Source organism: Adiantum capillus-veneris, chromosome 7 (genome assembly GCF_014529385.1).
Source record: "Adiantum capillus-veneris isolate H3 chromosome 7, ASM1452938v2, whole genome shotgun sequence".
Classification (NCBI taxonomy): Eukaryota; Viridiplantae; Streptophyta; class Polypodiopsida; order Polypodiales; family Pteridaceae; genus Adiantum; species Adiantum capillus-veneris.
Window position 1 is genome coordinate 108414063 of NC_140937.1, and position 24079 is coordinate 108438141.

The following is a 24079-nucleotide window of genomic DNA, read 5'->3' on the forward strand; positions in this document are numbered from 1 at the left end:
CTACGAGATGTGCTTTACGGCGATCAAATCGAATTTTATTTGGGCAAGATATATTGTCAAATATTGAGCAAATTTTTACGATTTCTGGGTTTCAATGAATTGAGAAGTGAAATGCAAGGTTAGAGACCAATGTGATCATTGTATTGTGGGGAACAAGATCAAGGACCGATTGAGCCTTTCCATGTTCAGTTGGGGTAACCAGTGGCAAAACTACATTCAAAGGGTTAATTTTTTTCAATGAAATTATATAAGAAAAGAAAGAGGGCTCAGAGGAGAATAACTACCTGGAATAGAGTTAGTGACAAAAAAATTAAGAGGGTGCAGTTCTCTTTCAATGTAGCTTGGCTTCTCATCTATTGATTCCTTATCATTAGCTGTATGCAGCTTTCGCTCAACTAGGCATAAGACAGATTTATTTCTGCTGCTTCCTCTTGATTTCAAATAATATCATGCTATTCTTCAGACAATTATTCATGCTATCAACTCTCTCTGTCTCTAGTCATCATGGCACAAATTAATGGCGTACCATACTAAACATGATACAGCAAATCAAGATACTTACACCACTACAACACACACACACACACACACACACACACACACACACACACACACACACACACATACACGTGAGAGAATGAAATGAAATGTTCTATTAAACGTCTTCAAAAGGCCAAAATGACCTATGAGATTCAAAAAGCATCTTTTCTGGAGAAACTGATAAAATGTGTGTGTGTGAGTGAGAGAGAGAGAGAGAGAGAGAGAGAGAGAGAGAGAAGAAGAAGAAGAAGAAGAGAATTTTAACATCGTAGGAAGCTATCCCAAGCCACGACGAGAGTTGATCTCAAGACCTGTTATCCAAGAGGGAAATGACATAACCAATCTACCACACTTGGGCGAAAGAAGGTTGTACCATTTTCCTCTTCTTATTAACACACTCACACGCCCATATACACATCCAAGAAGAAGAGAGAGATGTGCAATATGAAGATGAGCATCATGTTTTCTAACATACATCATGATGCATGCGATACACAACACCTAGCCTTGTTGAAGGGTCTTAACATACTAATAAAGGGACCACATAGCTAGTAAATGGGGAAGAAGAATGCCTTGATCTCTCTTGATATCACAACCTCAATGACTTGCATGTACTGTTAATAAGACTCATGGTGATCACCAATGCAACCATTAACTCCCCTGCAACACACACACACACACACAGGAGCAAGCATCAATACCAAGCTCTGCCCAGTGAGTTTCTATCATGGCTCATAAAATGCAATCACTGAGCAGCAAGACAATATTTAATGTCTCAAGGAAATACATTAACTGATTTCAACTAAGAATACTGTGGCTCTAACATATGTGATGCAAATACAGGCATAGAACATACGTAATGTTTCACTTCAATTTAAACATTTGACAAAGATATAATTTAATTGATACAGTGACATCAGGAGCACAAAAGCATTCCACTGATTTCACTTCAATGTGATAGCAATACACTTGCATGCATGTTCACCCTTGGCTTCTGATTAAGAGCCCCCGCTACAAAGTAGCCATTGAGGGTTGCTAGTCTAATATCTGTATTTCGTGGAGTAATCCTTGGGTGAAATAACGAGACCACGCCCTTTCCTCGCACCTCTGTAAACTGTCTCAACAATGTTGATGAACTCTTGCTTATCTTTCAAGGCCCAATTAATTTTGTTGTTGTTTCCTGTTCCCAAATCGATCATGATATGTTTGTTGCGGAAGAAAAACATGACAGTGCAAGGATCATACAATTCATACATTGTATTGAAATCTGGTATTTCGGTGATGTCCACAAGATATATCACTGCAAAGTTCTTTATTGTTTCCGCAACTGAGGCCAGTACCTCATCCATCTGAAATAAAAGACAATGAATCACTCCATTAGAGCCACACAATGAATCACTACATTACAGCCACACAAGGACAAACAGAGAAAAACAAAGCTCTTATGACATAAGCATAATTTATTCGGCTTGTTGTTGACTGAACTGTTAATCCTTGCAGCAAGAGCTACTCTTCGCAGCAGCCTATTTTGCCACCTTACTTCTATGGATATGGTTTTTCTTTTTATCTGCATGGGCCATCAAATGCATAGCAATAACTGGGGAGAGAGAAGGGGGGTGGGGGGGTGCGTGGGATTGTGTAACCTCGCAACCTGCTAGCCCAGTCTCCTGTGCTTTCGCTTTGTTCGACCACTCTTCACATGCAGTAGGGTGCCCCTGCATGCCTGCTAAAGTCTCGTTGCCCGCATTGAGCAGCGGCATCATCGTGCCGCCACAATTGCCTTAAACATACTGATGGTCTTTCGAGCCTGACAAGTGGGTTCTCGATTAACCTTACGTAACATTGGGATCCGTATGAAGCTTCACGTAGCCGTAGCCTATCAAAGCCTGTCCCTTTCCGCGCACAGGTCAACAGGTTCTCTCGGGGAGGGGGGGAGAGTGAGTGGAGCTTACAAGTTAAATCTACCCGAAGCTGGAAGATACTTAATGCATTTCATAAGAGCCTTCTTAGGGATTTTGTGGGTGATGTGCCAGAAAAAACAGCCATGGGTACAGAAGTTGGACAAGATTTTTGTTCCTAAGCAAATTTTGGCACAAGGGAAAAATTGCTAGATGATGAGACGTCATCCTGTTCAACTGAAAAAGTTATCCACCAACGGGTGCAAAGTAGATGGACAAGATTGAACTCGAGGAGTCACCTCATGCGCTGCAACTCTACCTAGAAGCTTGCAACTTAGAACTTACAATGACTTCAGTTCAATCACGCCCTACAAAGGATATGAAGCATTGCTATTATGCTCAAGAGGGGGGTAGTGATGGTGCCTCTACTTCTTATGTTTCAATCTATTTCAGTGTCATAGGAATCAATAATGGTTGAGAATACAAAGCGGCTTCTATTTTGTTAGTAGCTCATATGTACTGTGAACAACTTCTCTTCAAAAAGCATGTAATCGGTTTGCCTCTTACTTAACACTTACCTGAGCATAAAGTACTGTCGTTCATTTCTTGCTGAAAGACATCTGTTATTGATACGACTCTCTTTAACAATGAAATCACGCAATGAGATGTCGGTTGTTCACACTACCGTCCATCATCGTGCATTGGCTTAAGCAGTTATAAACATGCAATCTATGTCACTTACATTCTTTCAAGGCGAATAATTACACCACAAGGTATACCTTGGATTCTGTGACAAACCTTAGGATTAGAGTGTCACAAACGGGAGCGGAGCGCATAACAATATAAAATACATTCGGATAAATAGGATTTATCACTTATTACTGAAGCCAGAGGATATAGAGAGAAATAAATAGAGAGAGAGAGAGAGAGAGAGTGAGAAGATCGACATAGTACTGGGGACCAGAAGATGGGCTGGTCCCCCCCCGTAATAGTATCTTTATTACTGAGGAGAAGTCTATACAAGCACTTGAACCGAACGTATTACCACGTTCGTTCTAGAATAAGACTTGATGGTTCCCAGAAGCCTCAACTTCCGATTCCTAGGGCAAAACCCTATTCCAAGGAACTTTTGTTCCTTATTCCAATTCCTCGAGAATCAAGGTTCTCGCCTCTGGATCTCACCTTCCAGACTCGGGGCATGGCATCCCTGCAACTCTCTTTTCAGAGTCCTCTTCCCGCAGAACAACTCTGCTTTCCCGGACACGAAAGTCCTTACTTGGGAATCCCAACTTCCATATCACAACTTGAGAGACTACCTCTCTCCGATCCATGGATCTACTTCCCAAACTAGGGTACGAAACCCTTGGGCTGATCTGGCTCTAGTTCCTCAGAGCGCTTTTCTCCTGCAGAGGCTCATGCCTTCCTCTGCTCCTACTCCCTCACGAAGAGGAAGTACACCTGCAATCAAATACTCAAAGATTAGAACATGAAAATCGTTACCTTCAAAGTCTCGACGCTCGAAACGCAACTCGATTCTCGAAAAGCAATTCCTCGAAAGAGATCTCTCCATAGAAAATCCTCTCTTCCAATCCTACACACAAAAGAGGTGTGTTCTCGGGTTCCTTCTCGTACATCAGCCCCGTCTACAACGTTTATGGGCTGAAAACAGAGAAAAACAGCAACTTGTCGCGATGGAAACACGCTTCGTAGGCACTTCTTCGTGAGGGAACTCGCGCGCTTCGTCACCGGCAACGTCTTCTTTACGGCTGAAATCTGCAGTAGCATCTCCTCCTTGCAAAGATTGGTCCTCCCTTTGAGTAAGGGCGTGTGATGCTTTTATAGCTCCTAGCCACGGGCACGAATAGCTGCTCGCGTAGAGATCGCGGCCGTTTTTTTTTTTTTTTCATTTTTTTTTTCCCGTTCTGCCAGAAAAAGAGAGAGAGAAAACGCTGGCTGATCTGTTGCCTTATTTATCAGATGGCTGCCCACTTATTAAGTGGGCGGCCGGCGTATTTTAAAAATAGTCTGAACCTGCCCAAAAACTCAATAAAACCTTATAAGTTAAAAACAATGCTTTCACAGCACTTCCCAGGCGTCCCTGGATGCAATCACACGCACAAATGCAAACATAAACTTCCTCGCGGGAAAGCATCTGCTTTCCCGAAAAGCAATCCCGCTTTCTCAAAAAGCATCTGTTTTTCCTCAAAGTTTCCTCTGAACCCATCTTCATTCAAGTGCTTGCTTTTCCTTGTGCACAATTCTAACACAGTTCGGAATTTCCTCCCGACTATGGATATTCCCTTTCCGATGTACCCGTCACCCACCTTGTGATGCATCAGGAATACCCATCACCTAGTCCTTTCCTACCGAACTTACGGTACAATCTCCTTCACGATGCTCTATGTCACCCATCCTATGACGCATCAGAGATGTCCGTTCTCGGATGGTCGGATACTTCTTTCCGATGCTCCCTGTCGCCCATCCGATGTGACGCATCAGAAGTACCCGTTCTTGGTGGCCTTACAGATATTCCCGTTCACAGTGCTCCCGTCATTACTTTGAATGACGCACCAAGAATACTCTGTACTCGGATGTCTCCAGTGAGAAAAACCCTCTCACTTAAAATTCATAATTCATTTAGAATTATTTTTCCTTTTGTTCCAAGCGAGAAAACCCTCTCACTTATAAATCCAATAATTCGTTTAGAATTATTTTTCTGATAGATAAAGCCAATTTAGCAACATCCCTCTCACTTATAAACAGTTGTCCTCAACTGTAGAGGTCCAACTGAACTGCTGGGGAGAAACCGGAAAATTTCAAATCTTGCTCAATGGTGAGTTGAGCTAGTCCTTTCTCAAAAGAGAACTTACAAATTAAATGAAACAAAAATTCAAAAATTTAATAATTCAATACTTAGCTTACCGATTCATGTCCTTCCTCTAGTACCTCGAGGACATCCTTCACCAATCATCAAACTTACGAGCCGTGGAAGAACTCGTCATTCGCGTCTTTCCAACAGATCGAACGTTTCCTCATTCGGAAGTCTGTTAACTCAAATCCACCTTCTCAATCTGAGAAGAATAATCCTCCTAGAAATCAATCTAGGTATCTGTCCTTGCGCAGAATCCTGCGTTGTTAGTTTAGAGGGTATTAAACCTCTTGTGTCCTCCCACATAGGGAATGCTCAAGTCATAAAGCATTAAGCTCGATGTCTTTCTTTCACAAACAAAGTTTGCCATCACCTTAAAGAAGGTTCTTGTTTCGGGCTGTCGCTCAACGTAGGCGGACGGTTCCAATCCGAAGATTCTTTGTGCACGGCGCACTTCCTTCCAACCTTTTCCTCCTTGCAAGCATCAATGACGCCTTGCAAAATCTCAGGCAGATAGGATTCTAGCCATAGCATTTTCTGAACGTACGTTCAAACCCGGTTCACAATAGAGTGAACCTTCTTTGATTCTCAGGGATGTTCTCCCATATGTAATTCTTACCATTTTGAAACGGTTGACGAGCTATATTCTTACGAACATAATAGTTCGAATTAATTTTAGCAGCGTGTAAATGCTACTTGACCTTCTCATGGAGAAACATATACCGCAACCAAAAGTTGCTACTGTAATGGTAAAGGCACATAGCGTACTCAATGATCAACGACCATCGGAAAACCTCTTCTCCGTAGAGAAACTCAAATTCCTTCTACCGAACACATCTCAAATAGAGATTCTCGTGTCAGAATATCCTTGCGCGCAAAAAGGCGCCCAAGAGAGTAAAACAAACTCTCGTCCAATTCCTTGGCATAGGTCTGCATCTTCGTGTGTTATCCATGTACTCAAAAGTACATAATTCTTAAGCTGTGTTAAAGTTTCGGTGAACCGAGGAAATTTCCTTCCCTTCGTAAGATCCTTAGAGCGAAGACGCTCAACTTAACGATCCCTTGGCTCGATCTTAGAGCAAAACCCGCTCATCAAATAATCTAGGATTTTAATCCTTGGATTCCTCAAGCACAGGCCGTAGTCGTCACTTGTTCCTTCCCTCATAAAGAGAGTATTCCTTCACTTGTGCGAAAAGCACTACCATGTCTTCCCTTACCGAGTAGGGGGTGTGGGCTTAAAGAGTACTCAAGCTTCATGAAAGCTTTTCTTTGCTTGAAAACTCAGAATGGTTCCTTCATAATTTCCTACCCGCAATAGCAGGTAATTTGTTGGAGAACTACCGGATACCAGATCAATCATGGACCTTCCGGATGGTTAAGCAAAGCAGTTCATCGTATAAACAATGTTCTGACTCAACCTTACTCTCATAAACACTCGAGAGTGATTGTCCTGGTTAGACACAACCATACCTCGTGCAAAAGAGCAAACAAGCATAATGCATTGTATGATTTCCTCAAAGATGTAACTTTGATTAAAAACCTACCCTTTCACTTAAAGTTCAAGGGTCTTCTATTCAAGAACTCAGGAGTTAGATTTAATTCCCTTACTCCAAACTTTCTGTGTTCAATGTTTCCCGTCCCACCACGGGGATTGGATTCTATGTACACTAAGGTGTACACTTTCAGCTTTGTATTGCTGACTCCACCATCTGCTGCAAAGTATCTTGCAGATGGGTTTACAAATTCGGGCAAAAGTCCTTCGTTAAATTTGTTCATCTTTCCTTCCTCAGAGAGGATCAAGAATGGAGCTACCTTGGCAAGAGTGAACCACTACTTGCTTTGACTCACTCGTGTTCCTATTGGGCAAACCGATCCCAATCTTCTTGGATGCCTTCTTCAAAGCATAGAGGAAAAAAATTTGTCAAAAAATTCAGCCTTGAATTGAATCCAAGTCTTGTTGTAAGTTCCCTGCAGAGCTTTGGTATACCACCAAGTACTTGCAATCCCCTTGAGGTGTTTGGTCACATGCCTCACCTTCGACACTTCTCAAAAATTGCCGTTTGCAAAGGCAACTTCAAACTGTCGAATAAAAGCAGTAGCTTTCAGGACATCTTCCCTTCCGTCAAAAGTATCAAACTTGACTGGAGTGTTCCTAGGTCTAGAGACCTTCTTCATATCCTTCCCGATATGACGAGATTTCTTGGCTATAGTTCTGGATTGACGTTCATGGATATTTTCTGGATTCTGAAGAATCTCGAGCATTCCGCTCCTTGGATTCTCTAGGTTCTTGAGCATCATGCTCTTCTCGCCTTCTCAGAGAATCCCAAGCCTTGTGTCGACTTCTTGCACAGAGAAAAAAAAATTTCCAACTCTGCAAGCTTTTCCTTGCAGGACTTAGGGTTCCGCCTGCTTACTTCTCTCTTGGCCTGTCATGGCTTCTTCCCGTATCTTCCCAGAGTCATCCTCCTTTACAGAGAAAGAGAGGAGACCATGCTTTGATACCACTGTCACAAACGGAAGCGCATAACAATATAAAATACATTCGGATAAATAGGATTTATCACTTATTACTGAAGCCAGAGGATATAGAGAGAAATAAATAGAGAGAGAGAGAGAGTGAGAAGATCGACACGGTACTGTGGACCAGAAGATGGGCTGGTCCCCCCCCATAATAGTATCTTTATTACTGAGGAGAAGTCTATACAAGCACTTGAACCGAACGTATTACCACGTTCGTTCTAGAATAAGACTTGATGGTTCCCAGAAGCCTCAACTTCCGATTCCTAGGGCAAAACCCTATTCCAAGGAACTTCCGTTCCTTATTCCAATTCCTCGAGAATCAAGGTTCTCGCCTCTGGATCTCACCTTCCAGACTCGGGGCATGGCATCCCTGCAACTCTCTTTTCAGAGTCCTCTTCCCGCAGAACAACTCTGCTTTCCCGGACACGAAGTCCTTACTTGGGAATCCCAACTTCCATATCACAACTTGAGAGACTACCTCTCTCCGATCCATGGATCTACTTCCCAAACTCGGGTACGAAACCCTTGGGCTGATCTGGCTCTAGTTCCTCAGAGCGCTTTTCTCCTGCAGAGGCTCATGCCTTCCTCTGCTCCTACTCCCTCACGAAGAGGAAGTACACCTGCAATCAAATACTCAAAGATTAGAACATGAAAATCGTTACCTTCAAAGTCTCGACGCTCGAAACTCAACTCGATTCTCGAAAAGCAATTCCTCGAAAGAGATCTCTCCATAGAAAATCCTCTCTTCCAATCCTACACACAAGAGGTGTGTTCTCGGGTTCCTTCTCGTACATCAGCCCCGTCTACGACGTTTATGGGCTGAAAACAAAGAAAAACAGCAACTTGTCGCGATGGAAACATGCTTCGTAGGCTCTTCTTCGCGAGGGAACTCGCGCATTTGGTCTTGGCGACATCTAGTACACTTGGGGCAGCCATGGGCATCACCGGTAACGTCTTCTTTACGGCTGAAATCTGCAGTAGCATCTCCTCCTTGCAAAGATTGGTCCTCCCTCTGAGTAAGGGCATGTGATGCTTTTATAGCTCCTAGCCACGGGCACAAATAGCTGCTCGCGTAGAGATCGCGGCCATTTTTTTATTTTTTTTTCTCAAAATTTTTTTTTCATTTTTTTTTTCCCGTTTTGCCAGAAAAAGAGAGAGAGAAAAAGCTGGCTGATCTGTTGCCTTATTTATCAGATGGCTGCCCACTTATTAAGTGGGCGGCCGGCGTATTTTAAAAATAGTCTGAACCTGCCCAAAAACTCAATAAAACCTTATAAGTTAAAAACAATGCTTTCACAGCACTTCCCAGGCGTCCCTGGATGCAATCACACGCACAATTGCAATGCAAACATAAACTTCCTCGCGGGAAAGCATCTGCTTTCCCGAAAAGCAATCCCGCTTTCTCAAAAAGCATCTGATTTTCCTCAAAGTTTCCTCTGAACCCATCTTCATTCAAGTGCTTGCTTTTCCTTGTGCACAATTCTAACACAGTTCGGAATTTCCTCCCGACTATGGATATTCCCTTTCCGATGTACCCGTCACCCACCTTGTGACGCATCAGGAATACCCATCACCTAGTCCTTTCCTACCGAACTTACGGTACAATCTCCTTCACGATGCTCTATGTCACCCATCCTATGACGCATCAGAGATGTCCGTTCCCGGATGGTCGGATACTTCTTTCCGATGCTCCCTGTCACCCATCCGATGTGACGCATCAGAAGTACCCGTTCTTGGTGGCCTTACAGATATTCCCGTTCATAGTGCTCCCGTCATTACTTTGAATGACGCACCAGGAATACTCTGTACTCGGATGTCTCCAGTGAGAAAAACCCTCTCACTTAAAATTCCAATAATTCATTTAGAATTATTTTTCCTTTTGTTCCAAGCGAGAAAACCCTCTCACTTATAAATCCAATAATTCGTTTAGAATTATTTTTCTGATAGATAAAGCCAATTTAGCAACATAGAGTTTTTGTGTATAGGCCGGAGACGCAACTGATCACACCTATCTCTGGCCCATCACAAATTCTCTTCCCTAAAAAGGTGGTCCCTGCCAAGCTCTAAGTCATAGAAAGAATCTTCCTAGCCACGCATCCTCGCATTGACTTCATTCTCTAGATTCTCTCCACTCACTACAAACGTTAATTCTCTCCCTCTACACGGAACGGGGATCCGCATCGGGAAGTTAGTATGGGAACGGGGAACGGCGACCTGAAAAGGGCCTTTTCCTTTAACTATACCGGCAAGTCACTTGACAAGGCGGTAGAGACAATGCGACAATACCGAATGGAACCGAAACAAGAAATATTTCATATTGAAGGAGAACTAAACACAGTAGACAAGAGGCATGGAGTGGCGGAGTTCCACTCCTAGAAGCATTGACCCCCCAACCAGGTGCCCCTTGTGGTATTTCTTTATTCCATAAGACTGAAGTCAAAGTACAATTGTCAAGAGCCATGCTCTCCCTCTGAGCTATCCATAGAGTGGTAGTTCTTGGCCATCCTCTAATGGCAACCTTGGCCTCGCTTCTATGAGCACATATCTAAAAAAAACTTCGAAATCAAAGCTATTTTTTACATGTGCTAAAGCACAAAGTTAACTGCTTTTCCATAAAATGGACGGCCCTAAAAAGTCAATGCTGTCCATAATTGATGCCCAGTTGCAACATGAGCATCCGTTATAAAAATCAAGTGGCGCCCCAAAAGAAGCCCGTGTAAATTTTACTAGAAACAACCCCTTGCAATCTTAGAAAAACAAGCTTAGATATGTCTTTTTGGAGTTCACTAGAGAGAGGGGGGGAGAAGCAATTTCCCTATCTATTAGGAGAGAAAATAGTGGAGAGAGTGAACTCCATGTTCTAGAGAGAGAAACACAGAAAATTCTAGAGAGAGGTTTTGCAAAGAGGAAACAATTCTTGGTAAGACAGAAAACTGCACTTTTCTAGAGAGAGGAGTGTCCTAGAGTGAGAAACAGTTTCAGACGTGAGTGTCTGAAACAGGGAATGGCATTTCATACCGGTTGTCGTTCCTTCTTTGTTGTTCTGATTTCCTGTTCCAGATAGCTATGCTTGCCGGTTACAATGATATGAGAGCTCAGGCAATTGTTCATCTTAGAATATTTTTGGTCCAAAACTGCAACGATCGACTATGAAGGCCGTCTTCCGGAAGGAGAAGAGAAAGGAGGCTAACGGCTGGACCAAGAGATTCAAAGACTTTGACAAAGTTGAAGCACTTGAAGAAGCTGGGGAAAAGCAGTTCCATTCTTTCAAAGTCAAAGCTAGAGAGAAAAGCAGTGGTTGATATACTTTTTGGTGTCTACAAAAGTGGCTCACCAAGGGAGAAGACAAAGCAACAGACGACTAAAAAGCAAAGAAATCCAAGGCATAAGCAAGTTCCAAATACCACTTAAGGGGACATGAACTCTTGGAATAGTCAAAGGATATGATTGCTCATTACGCCACAAATCCAACTTTTGCAGACATCTTTGGCCGGTTGCAGAGTGGGGAGATGGTTGTAGGCTATGCTCTAAAGGAAGGTTATTTAATGCGGAAGACAATGTGTGACTCAGGGTGAGGAACAAGGTTCTCACAAAGAGCCATAGTCCACCTTTTGTTGGGCAAAGACACCACCTTGAAAGGTGTAGAGAAATATTTCTATTGGCCAAGGCTCAAAAAGGATGTGGACAAGTTTGTTCGCACTTGTTTGGTGTGTCAAAAGGTCAAGTTTGATCGGCACAAGGCACCTCGTCCCCTGCAACCTTTACCCATTCCTAGCCGACCTTGGGAGAGGACTTTTATATCTTCCCAAGACTCCAAAAATCGACCAATTCAGTAAACACGCGGACTTACTTCCAGTAAAGAAGACAATTAAAGCTGACCATTTGACTAAATTGTTTATCTCGCAGATTTTTTAATTACATGGAATGCCTAAATCTATCGTTTCATACAGAGATCCCCACTTTACGAGCTAGCACACGGCTTAAATTCTCATCCTCGTTTCATCCGCAGACAAATGGGCAGTCGGAGATAGCCAATTTAGTGGTCTTAGACTTGTTAAAGTCTTATATCTCCGATCAAAAGACTCACTGGGAGAAGTTTTTGCCCTTGGTGGAGTTAGCTTACAATAACACAATATATACGTCTACAAGGAAGGCACCGTTTGAGATTATCGAGGGTGTCAGGAAGGTTCCACCCATTTTGAGCATCAAAGATTAGATTTTGAAGCAGATTAGTGTACCGAAGATCTCGACACTACTTTTGCCAAGGTACGGGAGGCTTTGAAGAAAGTCTCAGGCATGGCATAAGAAGACAATAAACAAGCATCGATGTGACTTGCAACTGAAGGAAGATGATTGGGTGCTACTCCATTTTGAGAAGACATGTTTACGAAAACAGAAGGATAAAGCTAAGTATGTGATACTACGGACCATTCCAACGTGTCACCTCCACGAATCGCGCACAAATCTGTTGAGTCAGTAATACGGAATATTGGCCATGTCAGCACGTGTCCGCCCGTCCACTTATTGGCCAGCATCATCACATTTGCGACATGAACACCTTTCATTGCTAATCTTCTAGGTGTTTCTATTTGTGGCCAAGCCCCTTGGTTGCGGGGTGTCCACTGATCACTTTTGGGTTAAGCATTGCGATCTTCTAGCACCTCACCTCATCCCTTTAACATATCTCCAATTCCATCATGTCACCGGGCATAGCTGCTTGTTTCCCTTGGCTGTCTTTGAACATGTCTCTTTGCTCTACCTAGTCATTTGTCTGTTTGGTCCATTCTCAGTCAAGGTTAGCCCGAGCAATTACCAATTTGTCCATTTCTCTAGGTCCCCCATGTCTTATTCAAGCTCTCGTTTCCAGCTACGCTGATTTTCAAAAAGACACCCCTCTCTCTCTCTCTCTCTCTCTCTCTCTCTCTCTCTCTCTCCGAGAGAGATTATATAAGTGTCTGACATTATAATTATTTATAAAATCAACCTGAGAAAGGAAACCAAAAACTAAGAAACTGCGACAAGAAAGACGAAGAAGAAGAAGAAGAAGAAATACCTGCATACAAGTCTCATCCCAATCATGGCCGAAACGGATGACGACGGCACGCTCTTCTTCACCAAGAATGGCTTGATCTACGGCCCAGCCAGAGTGGAGATGGGGCAGCAGATACGACATCTTCTCCTCTCAAAATGCTTACAGCAATGCGGATGCACAAATCCTGTGAGGCGCTGATGCTGTGCGGCCCTGCTAGGTCAAACTCCCCAGGACTCGGCGGCAGGAGATCTGGAGCATGGTTTGGAGCTCTCGATTGTGCAAAAGTTGCAGCAGCCCTGCGTCTTTAATAGGCGCTGCGTCCCGCCGACTCTCGCGGTGCTTTACACAGCTTTTCCGACGAGAATTCTGAGACACAAATTTGAACCAGCCCCTCGGCCAGTATTTGTGCGCCCTTTAATCAAGTGGGCATTGGGATCGACCTACAAATTTCTAAATTTTATATTTGAAGGTGAGAGTCGAGACAACGTGTAAAGAATTAGTCTTGCTTGGTGGGCGTTGCTAGCGAACATCTATAGAACATTATATGACATATGCAGATTGAATCAAGCATCTAGCACTGAAGAAAACAAGTACAAAGTGCATTGGCGAGTTTCTAAAAAAGAATTGCATATATGATGATTGATTACCTCTATAGCTGTCAGTAAAATGGTCCACTTTCACGGCTGTCTTTACAATTGTTTAAGCAATGAGAACAAGGCACTACTCTTTGTTGTACGCGTTTTGATAGATTTTGGAGCGCAGTTGGTTACATACTTAGTTGGTTATAATTGCTTTCGCCTCGGCTTTTGTTGTGGAACACAAGCGAATGAGTAGAACCGTTTGATAGGCAACAACAATAGCTCAACTTGAGTTGATGAGCATTGGGAAGAAGCAAGTTGTGTCCCATAGAGCTGACTATACAACAGAGGGCTACTAAAGGGGGTGATTGAATCAAGAGGGTTGCAACTTAATCATTTTTCTTAAACCCTACTCCTTAACCTACTTTGGTAGTTGTTTCCATTCCACCTAGTAATATTGGTTATTTAGTCTGAGAGAGAGAGTTACATGTTGTCTTGGTTGTCGATCATGCAAAACATGTCTAACAATGCTCTTTAGCGACTGATGTAAACCGGTCAGAATCAAAGTGGAGACAAAATTTCTTAAAATTCCATCTAATACGGAGGTGAAAGTGGACCCATAGTAGGGCAAACTCTTATATGTAATTGCTTGGAATTGAGCTCAGATATGTAATTGCTACAAGAGATCTTACAAATTCATCCAATGTAACATTCTCTTGGGAGCCTTGGTGTAGAAAATGCAAGTAGGGGCTTAGCCTTGGTGATAAGGAAGGCAAAATTCTCTGACATGGCATGCTCAAGATCATGTGGTCTCCAAGAGAGAGCATGGAGCAATTGTGCAAAGATAATGTTGATGCTGAGCATGCCTAAGTTTTGGCCTGAGCTACCACATCGACCTAATCCAAAGGGTAAGAGCTCAAAATGGTGTCCTTGCACATCTATATCAGTATGCAAGAACCTCATTGGAAGGAACTCATTAGGACTATCACAAACCTTGGGGTCTCTCCCTTTTGCCCATGTATTCACAAATGCTTGTGTCTTGGCTGGTATTTTGTATCCAAAAATGTTGCAAAGTTGTCGCGATCCCTCGGTACAATGAATAGCACCATCAGGTGCCAGCCACATGGTCTCCTTTAGTGTTGCCCTTAGAAATGGCTTGTTTGGGATGTCATCTTCTTCTACAATTTTCTCCTTGCTAATCTTCTTACACCGCCTTTAACTTGGAAGGACTTGCTAGCAACTCTGTATTGCCCAGTGCCCACTCTAGCACTATTCCAAATGTGTCACTTCCTCCTCCAAATATGTCCTGACATAGATATTACATGGTACATATCTCTATGAGTGTATGCATGCGTACATATGAGAGAGTAAATTTTCTTTTGTTACCAGCAATATTGTCTTAATGTGGGCATCTTTGATTTGCACATCTAGAGGACATCTCAAGCAGGCCAACAGGAGCATGTTGAGAATATCATTTGGTGGGTCATATGAGCCTCATCGTTGTGCATGGAGAACATCGATGATGCCTTGCAAGGCAATATGCACATTGAGCCTTGCCTTGTTTCTACGTTGTACAATGCCTTGCAAGTATGTCCATCGTAGCCAAGGGAAATAAACTTTTAAATTGAATGCACTCAAGGCTACATAACCTCCAAGATTAGCGGTCGCACCACATCAATTTTGTCCCCCATGAGGAGATGATGTTGTTCGTCGTCATCTGTATATGTGGGCATAGATGCCTGCAATGGCAACATCTGTTGTTGAAGCTGTCGTGTTTGGACTCTCTGCACATTCACTGGCATCAGTTCAATTGATTCTAGAAGCACCCTAACCTCCTCATCTCTTATGGGGTTTGAATGCTTGGAGCCGACATGAGATGAAGAGATCGGAGGTGCATAGCTAGCAGAGGAACCTCAAATTTTGGTCAAGGTCTGTGAAAGTGATGCCACTGCACTCTCCATAGACAACATCGACTGTGACGAGGGGAGCACGGAATGCAAAGGCTTGATCATGTGTTTGCAAAATTTGGCAGGTTGCTTTGGGTGAGGAGGCCACAATGTAAGGGATGGATTCTAGCTTGAGGGACATAAGGGGGCCATAACGCTTTCTCAGGCAGGCAAGAGTATGAGCAAGATTTGAGGAACCAACAAGGAGATGCATGTGTCCGATGACACAAAAAGTTGTAAATCGTATTTATAGATTATAGAGCATGTAGGAGTTGTGGATCACTTTTCAACATGCTGCTTTTCATTGCACTACATAATTCTTTTTTTGATAAATTTATTGATGCTATGTGGCCGTTTGTGGGCTCTACGTTTTTTTAATAAAAAAATATTGATGGCACGTGGCCGTTTGTGGCCGTTGCTTTTCATTGTGCTACGTGCTTCTTTTTCTTTAAAAAACTTTACTGATGCCACACGTCCATTTGTGGCAATATGCACTTTGAGCCCTGCCATCTTGCTATGTTTTACGCAGCCTTGCAAGTCTGTCCATCGTAGCCAAGGGAAATAATCTCTTAAATTGACTGTAATCAGGGCTTCATTAACCTCCAATATCAGCAGTCACACCACATCAGTTTTGTCCCCCATGACGATTCCTTAAATGACGTTGTTCGTCGTCATCTGTATAAGTGGGCGTAGATGCACAGGCCGCCTGCTGGTGCCGGCGATGGCAACATTTTTTGTTGAAGTTGTCGTGTTTAGACTCTCTACACATTCATTGGCACTAGAGTGAATTGATTCTAGAAGCACCCTAACCTCCTCATCTCTTATGGGCTTGAATGCTTGGAGCTGACACGATCTGAAGAGATCAAATGTGCATAGCTGGCAAAGGAACCTCAAATTTGGACCAAGGTCGATGAAAGTGATGCCAGTGTAGTTTCCATAGACAACATTGATTGTGGCGATAGGAGCACAAAATGCAAAGTCTTGATCATGTGTTTGAAAAATCTAGCGGGCTGTTAAGGCCACTACGTAAGCGATGCAGCCCAGCTTGAGGGATACTAGGGGGCCATAGCGCTTGCTTAGGCATGCGAGAGTATGAGCACGATTTTAGGAACCGGAAAGAAGATGCATGTGTGTGATGATGCGAAAAGCTGTGGATCATATATGGATTGCTTTTTAACACGCTGCATGTTTCTTTTCTTAAATTATAACTTTATTGATGCCACGTGGCCGTTTGTGGGCTATGCCTGCGTTTTTTAATTTTTAAATTTAATGATGCCAGGTGGCCGTTTGTGGGCGATGATTTTCGAGTCTTACAAGATGGTGAGCGAGTTTTTTTTAGCGAGTCCCTCAATAAAGTTATTTTCCTTGAGGGCAGTCCTGTGATGGTGAGGGGAATTCACTAGTACTAGGGAGACATGACCTACGTACACAAAAATCACCTTTTTGACCCCAAAATATACAAAACTCTCCTTTGTTACAACTACCCTTGTTGTCTTATAGGATAGAGGGGTTAGTAGCGGGTCGTTTAAATTGCATGCGACATCTCTTTTCCCTCCATGGCCAATTTTGGGTTGCAAGGGGCACAAAAGATTCATAGTGAGCAGGGATAGATAGATGGCTCTGAAGCTAGTTTCACACAAAGCGTTTGCAACATGTTTACATGACATTCCATGCAAAAAGGGGACATCAAAGAAATAAAGACGACAGGTAGCCAATACAGGAACGCACGCAAACCGAGTTTGGACCATGGTCTCAACAAATGGAATCACCCCATATTAGTTACCATATACCAACAACCCAACCTTGTTGTGCTTCTTTGGGGGGGTACTCAGTTATATTACTAGCACCCGTCTTGCTACTGACCCATCTACCCCTATTGTACACTCATGTAATACCATCAGGTAACCCTTAGTTAATACCCACAAGGAAGCTAGATGCAAGCACAATGAACAATTAAACAGTGAGAACTGAGGGGATTATTGATTGCATATCAGAATTCAGCTAAGCTAAGTAGAGCTAAAATCTGAAAGAGTGTTGAGCATAGTAAGAGCTAAGCTTGTGATTTTTGCTAAGCACATGTGCCTTTTTTCTTCTAGCTGAAAAATAAAAGCGGAACTGGGAAGAGCAATGAGACTCTTACGCTCAATTCAAATGAGGCAATGCAAATCCTTGGCACCGGGGCGTTAAAGCTGGGTGGCAAAAGTTGATTCGCCGTGCAGTTGAGATTGTCTTCCATCAGGTTGATCATTTCTTCGCCTGAGAAGAGCGACTGGACTCATGGCTTGGGAAAAGATAGGTTCGTTTTATCCAAAGCTTGTTCAAAATGAAAAATGGTCGGCTTAAATTTGGGCAAGAAGGTTCAAATTATGGAATTTTGAGTTATAATATGAGATTTTTAGTGTGATGATCCCTCTCAAATGTAGAGTTAGCTTGCTCATATGCGTGTGAAAAGGTTCCAAAGCTGGGTCCACAAAAAATGTTTCCCGAGCCCTGGCTGGACTCTCTCAATCTCCCTCTTTTTTTCTCTTCTTGCTCCAACATTGTTCAGGAAGGCTAATCTATATATCTAGTGCAGGAAGTGGCTCTAAAGACACTAGTCCAAATCCAAAATGGAACAATAAAGAGGATGAGGTGGCTAACATCATGCACGGATACGTGATTGCTGATGAAGTTGTTTATCACCCCTTTCGACCAGGCAACAGATGGACACCCAAGCACCAGGTTCTTTTTGCCAACTGCTCCCACGTCTCCTTGATCTCTCTCGATCGCTCCTCAGCCCCAAGTGCGCTCTCTCTCTCTCTCTCTCTCTCTCTCTCTCTCTCTCTCTCTCTCTCTCTCTCTCTCTCTCTCTCTCTCTCTCTCTCTCTCTCTCTCTCTCTCTCTCTCTCTCTCTCTCTCTCTCTCTCTCTCTCTCTCGCCCTAGGTGCATATGGCGCAAAGGGGCTGCATAGAAAGCAACTCGGACTCGACTTCCTTTTCTTTTCCATGGCCTACTGCATCTGGTCTCAACATGAGCTCTAGTTTTACAAGCTCCAACTATGGCATTTCTTTGGTGATGCACATAGATAATGAACCCTCAACATCATTGTCTCGTAAATGGATATTGGAGGTGCTTCCGCATGCCTGCATTTGGCCTCTTCACCCCCAGCTTCATTCCTCTCTCCTACACAATCTTTGCTGCTACCATCAACCGCAACACCCTTACTCGCTCCGTGCTGGAACTAGTCCGCGCCGGCACGGACTAGTTTAGACAGCTTTTTGGCACGGACTAGTTTAGACATCTTGCTGGAGTCCATATTATTAAGGAAAACAAGTGATAAAATCACAAGGCCTGGGAAGAGCAAGTGAAGGTAAAGAGAATTATTGCAATCTGTAAGGAAAAAGATGAATTAGCATTAAAGAAAACATGTGTTAGCAATAACTGTATTATCAAATAAGTTAAGGTTTTTGCATCTCAAAAATGCCTTGAGATCTGAAAGTTGGGATATTTACATTTCAGAAATGCATTTCAATCTCAAAATTGGGATATTAACATCTCTAAAAAGTGAGAAAATCACGAGGCATACCGATAGAAACATACTTGGAATCCACAAGAGAAGAGTAGCAAGGCAAAACCGAAATCCAAAGAATGAGAATATATCGTGTAATTATCACTGCATTCGAAAGAGGGATATCTAGAGTTGTTGGGGGCTGCAGCAACGTTAAACCTTTTTAAGTAACGATAGAATTCTCACCTGCATCCATATAGTCAAGACCAAAGATTTTGTTAGACTTGACTACGTATAGCACGTGTCAAAGAACCTATCAGTTGTTTTCCATGTCAAACTTAAAAATTATCTCAAATAATTCCCAACTTTGTCAAAGCTGAATTTTTCCAAGAAAAATTACAAAATGATTTGAGAAGACATGTTTTGCAACTACAACGATATTGTACGGACCAGAGTCGGGTCCTTCAGAAAGAGGGAAAAAAACTACTTAGTGGAGAGAATATTCTCATAGTTAACAACTTAGGAAAGCCAAAAAACTATGCCCATAATCAACGACTAAGGAGAGTCAAAGTTCTTTATAAAGCCAACATACTACAAATCATTTAGGTTGAGATCTGCCCACCTCAACCAAAAAGCCCAGATTAGCGGTACATTAAGCCGACCAGTTAGATCAAATACTCAAGCAATGCTAAAGTAAGAATTAGTAGAATATAGAAGTGTTATGCCAAAAAGTCACAAGACAACTCTATAGCAAAAACTTTTTTCAATCGGTAAAGCAAATCAGAGCCAGTACAACCAGCCATTTACAATCAACAGCCCAGATGTTTGTGAAGTCGCCCTTACACACCGCCTGATATGGCGCTTTTTAGTGCCAAAGAGAAGTGGACCAGCTATCCAAATATGCTATACACGCTTAATCACCTAATACTATGCCCCAGGTTATGAGCACATCATTAGTATTACTTAGGGCAGAGATGAAAGCAAAACAATCAGCCAAATGTACTCTAAACAGATCAGATCAATCTCGTATTTTGAGAATTAGAAATAAGAGCCAATGAGGTAAGTAGCACTAACAGAGTTTAGTGAAAGCCATATCTAGTGCTACGAAACCCGGATTTTTAGTAATATGTACTGTGTCGAAGCATTCCCAATTTTTACTATAGAGCCAGATCAGCTGTTCTTTGTCAAATATTGCATCCAACCAGCCAGTCGATCAACATGAGGACATGGATCTGAGGTAGCAGAGATAAAGGCAACCCCATCTTCTTTTGTGCCCATGATTGCATGCCCAAAAAATTAAACCTTTCTTTAATCATAAGGCACCTCAGTAGTATGCCAGATGCACAGTTTAAAAACCCATACCCATGGAAACTTTAAGCTGCAATCAAAAATTAGTGTAAGCAGTTAACATAGTAACTCAACTCCAGCACTATAATGTTAAAAAGGGAGGAAAAAATCGCAAAGCAAAGGAAAGTAAGAAGGGGGGTAGAAAGTGATAGCGATGTGTGTGGGGAGAAGCGCGATGTCGACCCAAAAGAATGGCTAGCCAAAGGATAGGGTCTGCAAGAAGGCAATTGCTATGAGAGACAAAACCAGTGAGAAAGTCACAAGGCGTGAAGAGCAAGGGAAGGTAAAGAGAATTATTGCAATTTGTAAGGAAAATGCCAGCTCTCTCTCTCTCTCTCTCTCTCTCTCTCTCTCTCTCTCTTTTGAACCAAAAAGTGTCAATATTTCCATCATGAGAACCTAGAATATGTCATGTTTTACAAAACAGAGCCCCACTTTGGCTAAATGCAGGAGTTTGTGATGCAAAAATGTATAAAATTGCAACTGCCTTAGAAAGCTTTAGCAACAACGACATACTAACTGTTGTGTGCATCCTTCCAGTGCAGAGATTAACAAGAATATCCTATCCCAAAACCCTTTGATTGTTGCAAACCAAAGCATCTGAGTTAATCACGATCATCGCAAGAGCTACGATGACCTCCACCACCACCCCCACCATATTTACCCCCTGATTCACGATCATAAGGGCCTGACCGATCTCTGTACCCACCACCATCAATTCTTGAGGGGCCACCACTGCTATAGGGATCACGATTGCCACCATCACGGTTAGAGCTGGGACGTAGCGATCACGATTGCCACCATCAAGGTTAGAGCTGGGACGCCCCCCATCATACCGGTCGCCACTGCGATCACCGCCACCATATCGATCGCCATTGCGCTCACCGCCATAGCGACTTCCTCCACCCCCTCCATAACGGTCACTTCTGCTGTCCCGATCCCCACGTCCACCGCCACGATAACCACCTCCTCCCCCACCTGGACAATCTCTTGCCCAATGCCCAGTCTGTCCAAAAGCATGCTAGAGAGAGAGAGAGAGAGAGAGAGAGAGAGAGAGAGAGAGAGAGAGAGAGGTGTTCCATCTCTTCAGCTTCCTCGTTCGACCTCAACCCTACAATGGCGGACACAGAGAGAGCACAGCCCCGCGCGCGAGAGCGAGAGAGAGAGAGAGAGAGAGAGAGAGAGAGAGAGAGAGAGAGAGAGAGAGAGAGAGAGAGAGAGAGAGAGAGAGAGAGAGAGAGAGAGAGAGAGAGAGAGAGAGAGAGAGAGAGAGAGAGAGAGAGAGACGACGACGAAGACTCTGGAGTAAAGAAACCAATGGCCAAAAAGTTAAAACCTTTCAATTTTTTACAAACCTTACAACTTGGTCATGGAGGATGCACGAGAAAAGAGGAGCCAACTGTCAGACACTAATTTCGAGCATATTTAATAATCTAATCTTGGAAAAAACCTTGCCTCAAGATCTTTTGAGAGAAACATGAGATTGTCCCCCACTAGTGCTCACTAAATGAAAAGATGATTCTTGGGATTTGTGAACCCACAAAATGAACAAACCCACGGGCTCTTTTAATTAGAGGCAGCCCAAAATCTTTAATATTTGAAGACTCGAGACATGTCATCATTAGAGTTACACGCTGTTCATTTAAATGAGTACCCAGTATCTTAATTCAACCAATCAACATTTTTGGCTTAGCAAAAAATGCTTAAAAATACAACTCAATTATTTTTTCTATTTTAGTCAACAAAAAGACATTGCATCGCTATAGCCTTTGCCCTTTGGGCAGGCCAAAAACAAAAAACTTGCTTTGTATAGGGTGCTGACGATCTCATTAGGTAGATTTATGTTTCGTGTTGAACCTATTGGAAGATCCTGGAACCGGCGCGGACGGGTCTCGACGGGTTTTACAAGGGTGGTTTCACAAGGGCAAGGACAAAGTTTGTGGGGTTGGAGGGGCTATTTAACGAAGTTGAACGCTATGGAATGTGAAAGCTATATGCATACTATGCAAGGATATGCCCTTCAATTACCTGCTCAATGAGTCTTCTTACTTGCTTGAAGACATGAATCGCATCAAAGGCAACGAGGCCTTTTTGGAAATGGTCTTTATCTGCGGAAGGGAAAAGGAGCAGGAGGAGATTAGGGCATGCCGGATGCTTGTTGTTGCTAGGTCCCCAATTGGGTAGAACATCCTCATGGCATTGCATGTTCTCAAGTCGCCATGTTCTTCCTCATCAAATGCCTCCAAATTCTTGCCATGGAGTGCGTGAGCACACCCTATTGTATAAATGCAATAAAGATATGGCATGGTGTGGAAGACTGGTTAGCTCTTACAATCTTGTTGTTGAGCTCATCTGGAGACACTCAATGAAACCACATGAAATGCAGTGCTGTCTGAACTAATTTCTTTACACTCTTGCCACCAGTGCAAAGGTTCACCTTGCGTGTTGCAACAATGTGAAACTCTTGTACGCGTGCGACCACAAGTGCAACTTCTATAGGAATCTCACAAGTGCAACTTCTATACAAATCTCACAACACCTACTTTATTCTACTTTATAAACAGAGTTCTTGACCTCAAGTATGCCATTGCCCACTTATTACTTGTCTTTTGATCTCCATGCCTATAGAGTTCTTGTCAGCGAGCCCTCCCTAGATGAAGATGAATTTTGAGGATATCCTAATCACGTGCTTTCCCCGATCATGGCACGCAATAAGAACTATGTTGTCATCATTTTTCCACATCCCCTTTGATGATCCCCTTTTGCACATTATCTCACACGATCTCCTTTCAACTTTGCGGAGATGCCTTCACAAGTATTGTGCAGATTGATTGAACCTATGGGAATTGTCTCTTCTCCTTCAATGTTACTTGCAACTTACAAACTTAAAGTGTTTCATGTGCCACATTCACAATGGGATGAGCTTGCTCATGGTATGAATTACACTATACGTAACTCTGAGTCCACTATGATTGCCTCCTCAAGTTTAGAATTGCATGGTTTTGCAAGGTGCAATGCGACATGTTTGAACACTAAGACATAGTTGTTTAGTAGCTATTTATGAACCATGTGATCAGCTTCGAATGGATTTTGAATGTGAAAAACCCCATCCGCATATTCTAAATTCAAAATGTGTGTGTTGAGAGATACAAGATGGAGTTGGGGATTGGGTATTGATGGCTTCTTGTACAATTGTGGTAAAAAGAGTTTAGCTGCTTATGTCGGTACCTTTGCCAAAAACAGTCCAGCAGGACATGATTACTTTGTTCGATATACCTTGCGCTTGCATCAATTTGTCAAGGGTGTTGCTCATATTTGCTCAAAAATTGGCTTCACTCGGCTTTCTTTGCTCGTTGATTGGAAACCCCCTTATTTTCATTGCGCTACGTGTTTCTTTTTTCTTTATAAAATTACTAATGCCACATGGTTGTTTGTGATAATATGCACTTTGAGCCCAACCTTTTTGCTACATTGTATGCAGCCTTGCAAGTTTGTCCATCGTAGCCAAGGGAAATAAACTCTTAAATTGACTGCACTCATGGCTATTGATGCCACACGGTATTTTTGGGCTCTGCCTTTTTTAATTTATTTATAAATTTACTGATTCCATGTGGCCATTTGCTTCTTTTCATTGTGCTACATGTTTTTTTAATTAAAAAATTACTAATGCCACATGGCTGTTTGTGGAAATATGTACTTTGAGCGCTGCCATCTTGCTACGTTTTATGCAGCCTTGCAAGTCTGTCCAACGTAGCCAAGGAAAATAATATCATAAATTGATTGCACTCAGGGCTTCAAGAACCTCCAAGATCAATGGTCGCACCAGATTGGTTTTGTCCCCCATAACCATTCTTGAGATGA

General features: G+C 42.8%; 1 protein-coding gene across 2 annotated transcripts; it reads right to left on the reverse strand.

Annotated features, from left to right (window-relative positions):
• Positions 1-1393: 1393 nt before the first annotated feature.
• LOC147454404 (thioredoxin-like protein YLS8) lies at positions 1394-13250 on the reverse strand. 2 transcript variants are annotated; one of them, XM_086516375.1, is made up of 3 exons: positions 12881-13250; positions 1795-1889; positions 1394-1720 (listed from the first exon to the last, which is right to left on the reverse strand). In XM_086516375.1, the coding sequence occupies exons 1-3, from the start codon at positions 12998-13000 to the stop codon at positions 1702-1704; spliced, it is 234 nt and encodes a 77-aa protein (XP_086372501.1). In that variant the 5' UTR covers positions 13001-13250; the 3' UTR covers positions 1394-1701. The 2 variants fall into 2 exon arrangements, with proteins under 2 accessions (XP_086372501.1, XP_086372500.1); XM_086516374.1 differs by having other exon boundaries at positions 1394-1889; positions 12881-13248.
• Between the last annotated feature and the right edge of the window lie 10829 nt (positions 13251-24079).

Bases quoted from the DNA above. Each gene is read 5' to 3' on its own strand.
- LOC147454404 (XM_086516374.1), bottom strand. From the start codon at position 13,000: ATGTCGTATCTGCTGCCCCATCTCCACTCTGGCTGGGCCGTAGATCAA. The intron at 1,890-12,880 runs GTATTTCTTCTT...CTTTTATTTCAG, and splicing joins GGGATGAGACTTGTATGCAG to ATGGATGAGGTACTGGCCTC.